General features: G+C 38.0%; 1 protein-coding gene across 8 annotated transcripts in view; it reads left to right on the forward strand.

The window, feature by feature from the left end:
- The first annotated feature begins 179 nt into the window (after positions 1-179).
- fcho2 (FCH and mu domain containing endocytic adaptor 2) overlaps positions 180-10,754 on the forward strand; it is a 36,693-nt gene continuing 26,118 nt past the window's right edge. For 5 of the 8 annotated variants that reach the window (XM_043240410.1, XM_043240413.1, XM_043240411.1 and 2 more), the window contains exons 1-4: positions 180-398; positions 6,823-6,914; positions 8,200-8,274; positions 9,784-9,925. In XM_043240410.1, the coding sequence (XP_043096345.1) occupies positions 366-398; positions 6,823-6,914; positions 8,200-8,274; positions 9,784-9,925 (342 nt within the window). In that variant the 5' untranslated portion in view covers positions 180-365. The remainder of the gene's footprint in view (positions 399-6,822; positions 6,915-8,199; positions 8,275-9,783; positions 9,926-10,754) is intronic. The other 3 variants (XM_043240416.1, XM_043240417.1, XM_043240412.1) reach the window with 2 other exon arrangements.

A 10,754-nucleotide genomic window follows, 5' to 3' on the forward strand; every position in this document is an offset into this window, starting at 1 on the left:
TTTTCAAGAACAGTAACTCATTACTCTGGCCTCTCCGTAACGTTCATCGAGCGAGCTGCGCCTCGCAAGGGACGTGGAAGTCGGACGATTGCATCATGGGAATTGTTGCAATTCCCGAAACGGCCGCTAGCGTCACTGTTTCCTCATGATCATCACCTCCACGAAACACCGAGCGAGCAGAGGGGGCGAAAAAGCGAGCGAGGAGGTGGAGTCGTGTTCAGAGGGAGGAAAACCCAGCAGAAGAGCAGGAAAAAAAGAGAAAAACCACCAGACACAACAACATCGGGGGGAGGACGGCGGATTAAACGTGCCAACTGAGGCAATTCAAATTAAGAGAAGTGAAGAGAAGAAGGGAGGACGGCAAGATGATAACGCCCTATTTCCTGGAAAATTTCTGGGTAGGTTGCTTATTGCTCTTTTTATGGCTGTGCGGGTTAAAGACAGCTCCGCTCTGCTCGTCTGTCATTCTTTAAATCGGTACGATGTGCTCGAGTCCTGCGGCTGTTGTTAATGTTTTGATTGGCGCCGGCCGTTGTTGGGTAGTACCGGTAAAACACGGTCGAGGCGAGCGCGAGAGCCTACCGGCCTGTTGCCCCCCTCGCTTTTCTCGGAGAATGCCGTCCAGCCAGACCGGGGATTGGGCCTCATTACATCCATCTGACACGGACGGCCAACTACGTTCCACCTCCGTTTAACCCGATTGGCTGTCGATCGACGTCTTGGAATGTTAACGATCCTGTTCTGCAACATGATTGGATGTTGCGGCTGTCACTCATAACGCTGTTCTTCCGTAATGAAGTTAAACCCGGAGGCCGGAATGTCTAGTAAAGTTTTTTTTATTATACAGATATATGATTGTGTGATGATTCACATGCGAGCCATCTAATAATTACCCCTTCTTTAAAAAAAAATAATTACTTTGTTTATGGTTAGCACTGTCGTGGTGTTCGAGTGCTTGAGCTGTTCAAAGTTTGATTTCTTGTTCGTGTTTGTCGTTTTATTCTCAGTTGTTACCTCAAAACATACCTCCTTACTAGACATAGTTGCTTCTTAAAGAGACACATCACCCAAAAAAAATCTATCATCACTTATTCACCCCCCCATGTCTTTCCAAACCTGTGTGACTTCGTTTTAATAAAAGGCCAAACGTGATGCTAAAGGTATAGTCACCCAAAAAATTGCATTGTCATAATTTACTCATTCTCATGTCATTTAAAAAATTATATGACTTTTTTCATCTGCTGTGGCGAACGAATGTCCATGCAACGGAAGCCATTGGACACCAAAAAGGTTTGGTTACCGTCATTCTTTAAAGTATTTTCTTTTGTGTAAAGCAAAGAGTGAGTACATTATAATGGACTTTACCTTTTTTTAAGTGCATTGTCACTTTAAGTGAAATAAAGGCGTGCTCATTCAGGTGTGATCATGCACAGTGCATCTTTATCCTTACCAGGATTCCAGTGTTTTTTTTATATAATGACTGTTTCCTCATTGTGCTACAACAGTTTTTGCGGTCGCTAATGTTCATTCAACACCGAAGCGAGCCAAAAAAAAGCCTGACACAGTGGTAAAGCATCCCTGAAGATTCCTCTGTAGTCATGTGCCATATATGAGCACGGTTTAACCATTAAACGGCACCCGAACTGAGCAGGGGGTGAGAAAAAGAGCGCATTTGGATGCCGTGTCCGTCAAAACAGGAGATGGGGGGGGAGATGAAGGGAGATGAGGGATCGCGGAGCTTGCTTGTCCTCAATCAGGTCTTTGTGTCGAGGGCCCGGGGAAAACAGGGACGCCTATGATCGGCTGCGTGCTTGTGATGCAGGGCACAGGCGTGCACACAAACATACCCCGCACGCAGCTTCTTCAGAGAAGCCGTCAAGAAAGTAACGCAGGGAAGGGTCGGACTGTCAAAGTATTCTCGATATTTATCTGCCCGTGCTTCAAAATCTCTCGAAATCAATCTCCGCAGGTGCGACGGCTTTCCCTAAGCCTCCCACAACAAAGGGGAGCTCGAAGGAAACCTCTAAGTCTTGTTTCCTGCAGTCAAACACATCTAACCACAGGTTTCCTCTTCTGCTGCAGCAGCAGCAGCGTGTGAACCGCCACGAGAGCTTTCGGCCTTCGCTGATACGTCACGCTCTCGGTTTTGTCGGCGGACGTTCAGGCTCGTTACGGTCAGAAGACACCTGCTTACGGAAATGTGCGTCTGGTTGAGTCGCACTGCAGATGTGTTTCGTGTTGGTTTCTAGGTGTCTGTGTCGACGGGAGCTCGATTGGTTTTCGAACGCGTGGGCGTGCCAGTCATTTGCGTCGATCGTTTACATTTTCCGATAACATTTATTCATTTCGCAGACACTTTTGAGCCACTCGCGAGCAATTTGGCGGTGTTCGTGGCATGCAGCGACGCGCTTGTAACAGATTATCCAAAAAACAAACAAAAATCCAGTCGGTTTTGACTGCAGATTAGAATCGGGCTCAAGCAGACTTACGCTCTTGCATTTGATTTAGTTCTGATTGAAAATTACAGGGTAAAAAAAAATTTAAAAACGTATGAAAATTGTGTCATTAATCACTCATCCTCGTGCCTTTCCGTAACGGACCTTCTTCAGAACACAAATTAAGATACTTTGGATGAAATCTGAGCTTTCTGAACCTGCCTGGACTGCAACGCAACTGAAACGCTTTGTAAAAATAGTCCATGTGACATCGGTGGTGCAACCGTAATCTTACGAAGCTACAAAAGAGTACTTTTTGTGTGCGGAGAAGACCGATTTGGTCTCTTCCGTGTCTTTAATGCGCGTTCACGAAAGAAATGATTGATTAACGTCCTTGTTTTTTCGTAAAACTAAGGTTGCACCGCTGACGTTTTTTAACAGTGTCCTGTTAAACCCCTGCAACTGTGCTAAACGGCTTCTTCTTGCAGGACAGGATATTAAACGGTCAATGGAAAATGCATTTTAATACACTCCCTTTGTGGCAAATATTGTGTCGCCGGGCGTCTTTGTCTCTCGGTGCATCCGAATGCGGTGCGTTTCTGTAGATCCACAGCGCTGTGTGTCTGTAGGACAGATGTCTGAACACAGGAGCGTATCAGCCTGCTTAAACAGGGGCAGGTCAGAAGGTCATGTGAGGGACTCGGAGCTGGGGAAAAAGGGATTCAGCTGAACTTTGACACTGTTGGGATGTTTTGCTCTGCTCATTGATGATTTACCGTACATGCGTTTGCTCTCAGAATGGCAGCGTTTTCAGTGAAATATTCACAAAATGTTCATTTACGTTCGCCCCGCGTTTAGGCTATGCATTTAATTTTTAAGAGGCGCAACTGGGCATTTATGCTTTAAAAATGGCATTGTGATATTTATTAATTGTTATATTTTGTTCCAAGTATTTATGAAAGACTATCTTGATTATATCAGGTGATGTTAGATATGATTTATATATTCTTATAACATATTAGAGTGTTTAAAGAAACTGTCGCTCTGTTAGGAAAATGATTTTTTTTCTCGTCTTCATCACTCAAGATGCACGTAATGCATACTAATTCAGATCTCTGTGCTCTGTCGAAACGATTCAAATGAGAAGCAAGGCTATGCCAATTTTAGCATGCTTTGTAATGTTTATTAAACCTTCCTGGGTTATATTTTGGCAGATGGCTGTGGACTAAACCATGCATTAAAAAGCAGGCAGTTGACTTTTGACTGTGTGTGTTTTTTTTTTTTTTTTTTTTTTTTATCTCATTTGCGAGGACACATTTGTGAAAAAAAGCGAAAACATTTAAAGCTATAGTATTTGGGGGGACAGATCGCAGCACTCTGAGATGGTGCCTAGTTTGTGCAAATGATATATATTAAAAAAAAAAATTATTGTATTTTTGGTTTGATTATGCGTTTAAAAAAAATAAATGAATAAAAATATAAAATAGCTAAATAAATGTATATAAGAGAATATCAAAAGAGGTGTAATGATATTTTTAAACGTGTGTAATTTAGATATTGTTTTTAAACAACAACATATTTTGCTATTATAAAAAGACATCTTTGTTGTCTCTCAGTATCACTCCCTTTACATGTAATAAAAAAAATTATGATGTTATAAGAAGACGATGAAGAGAGTACATTTATAAAGGTGGAGTTTTAATGTAACAACATTTCCAAGTAGGCGTTCTTGATTTGAGCTTCCAAGAAAAGAGAGTGTGTGTGTGTGTGTGTGTGTGTGGGTGTGTGTGTACATATGTACATAATTTACCATATTTCCGAGGTCAAAATTGTACCCAGCTGAATCTGACAACCTCTTTTGGGGGCTTCCTGACTTGAGAAAAATGTTTATTAAAAATAAACAAAAAAAATAATCTAAATTCTGAAGATGCAAAAGGATTTCTGTTAGGTTTAGGGTGTGGGTAATGCTATCGTATTTATAGCGAGCTGTATATAAAACTAGAAATCGATGGAATGCCCTCATTTTGATAGCTGAGTAAACTGTGTGTGTGTGTGTGTGTGTGTGTGTGTGTGTGTGTGTGAGTTTGCATGCAATCAGGGTCTTTGCATGCAGAATAGAGAATACTGGGAATATTCTCCAGCTGCACGAACAAGTGCATACACACACATTCAACTTAAACACGCGTGTGCCGGCTTTAAATACGAACTCCGTTTGGTCTGACCTGAGCCGCATTGAGGTCGAAACCCCCTCAACAGAAACACAAACACACGGGAAGGCGCACGTTTGGTTCCTCAACCGCTGCCTGTCTGGTTCATCGTACTTCTCTTTCGCTCGCGGTCATGGTTTTACAGCGGGGCACAGATATCTGACGTACTTTTGGCCGTGTCGTTTGTTTTAGAGAGTAAATGTGAACGTTTCCCCGTGACATTGAAGCGGCTGACTGGTTGTTTGTTGCTAAACGTCTCGCTGTAGCATCCCGGCACGAGTGTAAAAGAGGGAAATGGCTGGGACGGAATAAAGTAAAGTGGAATTAAAATGCTGTTCGCAGTCTATCACTGCATCGTGTTTGAAGTACAGCACAAACTGGTATTTTGGTGCGCTGGTATTCAATAAGTAGACGCCCAAAGCATTTTCCTGAGTTTGTTGTTGTTTTCCTATTGTATTTTTTAATATCACTGCATTCCTCTGTCGTTTCTGTAGCGCTTGGTTTTCCTGTGGCGGTTCTTTCAACACACACGGTCTCGCAATCTCACACAGATCTCGGCCGGCTCTGCTCTACAGGAAACACTGTCATGATATTTGCGGTGTCCACAAAAGCTGATGTGGAAGTTACGAACTATAAACATGAGAGCGGCGCACCATCCTTCCTCATAGTAGTCTAATGTTTACGTATTTATGCGTAGGAAGTGATCGTATCAATTTAACACGCTTTTCTCAGGAATACCCGTATTTTACGTTCTGTAATGACATCCTAAAAAACATTAATAAAGCTGGCATGAATGGTTTCCATTAATGTGTGCTACCTTTTGAAAGGTTTTAGCTGAGTAATGAAAAAAAAAAAAAAAATATATATATATATATATATATATATATTTAATAATATAATAGTTTAATAATATTTTAAAAATATGAATGCTTTTATTAATTTTCAAGTAAAAAAATAGCGTCTATTTGAAATAGAAATGTAACTTTAAAGAAGCATATATATATATATATATATATATATATATATAATATATTAAAATATAAAAAAATAAATAAATATATATATATATATATATATATATATATATATATATATATTAATCAGCAAGAATAAAGTGTCAGTACAGATATTTTTAAAGTTACATTTCTATTTCAAATAGAACTTGAAAATTAATAAAAACATTAAAATTAAAATTACAGTTCCATCAAATGATTGCTTTTTATTATCGCTTTCCTTCACAGAAATAAATGACACTTTACATGATTCTGACTTTGTTTACTGTCTTTTTAAAGCAAATAAATGCAGCTTTTAAGTGCTTGTGCATGACTACAACGATTACGGATGGATTTTTTTGTTGTTGTTGTGCTTCTCTGTGAATCACTAGTTGAACTCTTGTGGTGTGCCTTCTGTATTTTTACAGTTGGCTTTTGAGAAATGCAAAAAAAAAATTTTTTTTACAATTTAGCTTGTTTTGGTTTGGTTCATTAATCTGATTTATTAACTGTAAATGATTTGCCTCGGAGAGCACATGATTGATTACATCACGCTGGCATGCTTGACAGCTGTATTTATAGTCAGTCAGAGCAGATGTGCTGAGCAAACACAGCCTTGTTATTTTTAATATTAATATGCAATGCCCGACACGCACATTAAATTTCAATCACATCTTGCCACCCAAAAAATGACATAGAAGTACCAAGCAAATATTCAAACAAAATATTTGAAACTATTTGTATCCATTAGCCGTAAGCCAAAATTTGATGACCCTGAAAAAATGCATGTACATAAAGCAGGTGTCTATATGCATAGCTGGCAATAAAATAAGCGTTTCTGTCTCTCTGTTAGTTAGAGCAGGCGTCGGGCTTCTTTTCAGATCTCAATTATGCATTAGTTTAACGCTTGCATTTTTAAAATGCTGATACCGGACACTTGTCGCATCGCAACCGTGGTTACCGTGAAACCCCTTACACAATTCAGACCACTGACTTACGGGGGGAAAAAAGCGAAAGCATGTCACGGATGAACATGGTGGACCAGTCCGCTTTAAAGAGCCAGCTAGACGCCATTCACACCATGACGGCAATGATTGTTGAGAAACCGAAAGTGGTAACCTATCCGACGCTTGCCATTCTTAATGGAGACCTTGCTTTTTTTAAATTAATTTGCGCTTTCTTTGGCAGGGCGATAAAAACAGTGGATTTGATGTACTGTACCACAACATGAAGCATGGCCAGATATCCAGCAAGGAGCTGTCAGACTTCATCAGAGAAAGGTAAAACGGTCACGCGCTTGTTTTTAGCTGTTCTTCTTCTTGTTTTTAAGTAGATGAAGTGTTCGCGACGGCCTGTCTTCCTTCCTGAAACCGTATGTAAGCGGCGTTGTTTGATAACTAAAACTTAAATGGATTTTTTTAAATTGAAATGAAGCTATGTTTGGAAAAGAAGCTTAATTAAATACTACTAAAAATTGTAACAAAAAAAAAAAATTACAGATAAATATGCACTAATAAAAATGACAAACCACACGACTAAATTAGTAAAATTAAAAAACTAATATAAATGAAACTGTATATGAGTGAGAAGCATTATCTGAAAATCTGCAAGATGCTTGTTCTGAATCTCTGGAGACTGAAAAGCAGAAACCGAGATGTCAGTGAGGCTTTTTGAGATGATCTTGCTCTAAAAACACACGGTTCTGGATCTTTCTCGCTCGAGTCGTCCGTCGAGGGAGCTCAGCTGTTCCTGAAAACTTCTCTCTTAAAACCTTCCAGCGTTTTTCGGGGGAATGCCGCCGAAGCCCTTCTGAAGCCTCTCCATCCATTACACCCTGCACCTGCTTTAGCAGTGAGCCGTTTTAACAAGCTCTCAGTCTTGATTCATGCTCTTTTGGCTGTTGATTGTAAGGTTTTGATGAGTGGTTTGGCCACAAATGGAGCGTGTCTGTCTCCCTCTTCTGGGCACAAAATAGTTTTTTTTTTTTTAATAGATCTTTCTCTCTTGACAGAAAAAGAAGAACATAGCAGTAGATTTTCAAGCGACTCTGAGCAAGTGACTGTCAAATCAAATTTTTGGACACGCTTTTAGTTGTTACTTTTACTTTCTTTTTTTTTTCATTTTTATAATAATAATTAAATCCACCGAACTATCACAGAAGTAACAATTTGGGGGTTAAATAGCGACCAAAACCGCACAGGCTTCTCTCAGATATCTTTTACTTTAAAATAATTTTTTTTTAATGGTACTACATTTTTCACATGTTTCACTGCCTTCCTTCCGGAAGTGTCAAAATCTTTTTAGTTTTGTAATATAACTCATATGCCTGTTTGGACATGTATCAGTGTTGTTTGCGTAACTTGCATCTAAATATGTTTTCCCCCATTTTTTAAAAAACTTTTTTTTACTGTTGCTTGCAAGTATGTGTAAATGTTTGTGAGAGTAAAATCAAAATGTTATATAAGGGATTGTTTTTTATTCTGAATGTTAATCAGCATTAAACGGCCTGGCTTTACTTGGGTTTCGTTGATGACTCGCATACGGTTTTCTCCTCTTCCGTCACAGAGCCACCATAGAGGAGGCGTATTCAAGATCAATGACCAAACTGGCCAAGACTGCTAGCAACTGCTCTCAGCTCGGGTAAGACTCTATGTAGGGCCATATGAAAGTTTTTATATATATAATATAATTTTAATTACTTTTTCTAAACTCTGTATTATTGGTTAAAAATTGCATGTCTAAATAATTAAAATCATGAAACATACACAATTTAATAGCAATTTATTAAAAGTAACAAAAATATTTTATGGCCCCGTGACCCTATTTAAGGCCTTTCTGTAATTTAGTTTTATTTATTTTTTCCCCCAAATCTATGTTTTCCATTAATTCATTAAAAACAAAAACTCCAATTTATTTATTTTTTTAGTTGTATATTTAACTAAAACTTAAATCTATTTTTTAATTGAAATGAAGCTATGTTTGGAAAAGAAACTTTTATATATATATATATATATATATTTTTTTTTTTTTTTTTTTTTTTTTTTTTTTTTTTTTTTTTTTTATACATGCAGAAACACAAAAGGTCTTCACAGCAACCAGTCAAAATAAACGTTTGTTTTCACTTGAAGGACCTGTGACGGAAATATATTACTTAATACAATACATTTCAAAGCTAATAAAAATAATAAAACATTTTTAAAGGAATATTTACCAGCAACAAATAATTTCAATGTATTTATAAGAAAAAAAAATTGGAGATGTTTAATTTTTATTAGTGTATATTTATCTGTAATGGACATTTGTCTTTTTTTTTTTCTTCTTTTTTTTGGTAACAGTTTTTAGTAGTATTTAATTTTATTAAGTTTCTTTTCCAAACATAGCTTCATTTCAATTAAAAAATAGATTTAAGTTTTTTGTTTGTTTTTTTTTTGTTTTGTTTTTTTGTTTAATGTATATATGTATATTATTAGTTCATATCGTTTTTTGATTTAAGTGTAGTGACCTACTTCTGTTTTATTCATAAGGGTTCACAAACCCAGTGGGTTCATTACGAACATCATTTCAATAATGCATTTATAATGAGCTGGAAAACCCACATCATTTGAACGTCCCTCAGGCTTTGTCCACGAAGCCCAAGCTCAGGACACAAAATGAATACCCACGGCCGTTCACTTACCTGCCGGGAACTTTTCTGAACCCTCACTCTATATAAACTTTACCCTGGCAGACTCGCCGTACTTTCCCTGCTAACGCGAGACCAGATCAAAAAGATCTGCAGGAAGAAAGCAATTAACTCGGTTGTTATTGCCATCACGGTCCTGAAATAGCCGTGGTTTGTGCAATAACTGTTTGCTAAATATGCTAGACGCAGCGTTTTACTGGCCTGCGGCGCTTTATTCCACAGAACACGAATTTCTCACCCCCCTCACATATCATATTGTCAGTACGGACATTATAGTGTCATTAAACCTAGCACAGAGCCGTTCCATTAAAAACAGCAGGACCGGAGGATAAATCTGATATCGAGAGAATAAACACACCTTGGTGTTAAATCACAAATCATGTTTAACGCATTTTCCCTTTTATTTGTACAATGTGAGTGGAGTGTTATGCCTAGAGGAGAAAATGAAACGGCCATTTGTTCCACAGGACGTTCGCGCCGGTGTGGGATGTGTTTAAACAGTCCACCGAAAAGCTGGCGGCGTGTCACATGGAGCTGGTCCGCAAGCTTCAAGAGCTCATCAAGGAAGTCCAGAAGTATGTGGAGGAACAAGCCAAAAATCATAAGAAGGTATGGGAGCTGCCGTCATCTTTGGGGTTTGATTAATATCCATGTACGTTTGCGCAGCGAAGCACAAACCCGATTTCCCGGCGAAATGAGTCTGAGGTACACACGTCATTTCTTAAAAAAAAGGTCAGAGGTCTGCTATGTTAAGCAATGGGAGATAAAACATATCCATCTTTCGAAAACAAAGCGTGCGGGTGTCATGAAATGGAGATATAAATGCATATTAATTTAATAATGGTCTCCTGAATGTATCTCTGAACTGTTCATGTATATGGTCCTTATCCTTAATAATAATAATAATAATTTGTTAATTTGTCTTTTTTTTTTGTAATGGCAACGCAAGGTTATCTTGCTTTTTAATTTAGTTTTTTTGAGAAAATGAATGAAAAATTAGCAATGGTGGCGGTGTCTAGAATCGAGTAATAATATTATTCATCTTTATTAATTATGAATTATCGCCGCTTAATTATTTATCGAAAAAGTATGCTACGTGACCATAGTAGGTTTGATATATTTTAATAATTCATGCAATTTATATTTGTGGTTAAATAATTAATAATTCTAATAAGCGAATAGGTTTTCTGCGCAACTGCAGAGGAAGGGATGAGAAATCGAAAAAAAAAGGCAAGTGAACATGTTTTTGTCGATGTGCAGAGAAAGAGTTTTTGATATCTTTAGGTTCATTTTAAATGCATCAAAGAACATCAGCCAGGCGCTGGGATTAAACAGGAAACAGGACCTGACACACAGAGAAACACATTTAAAACCGTTTCCTTTTTAATCCCTTATATGTATAAGTTTAAATTCGAAAACAAAAAATGTGACAAGACTT

This window comes from Puntigrus tetrazona, chromosome 5, assembly GCF_018831695.1.
Source record: "Puntigrus tetrazona isolate hp1 chromosome 5, ASM1883169v1, whole genome shotgun sequence".
NCBI lineage: Eukaryota > Metazoa > Chordata > Actinopteri > Cypriniformes > Cyprinidae > Puntigrus > Puntigrus tetrazona.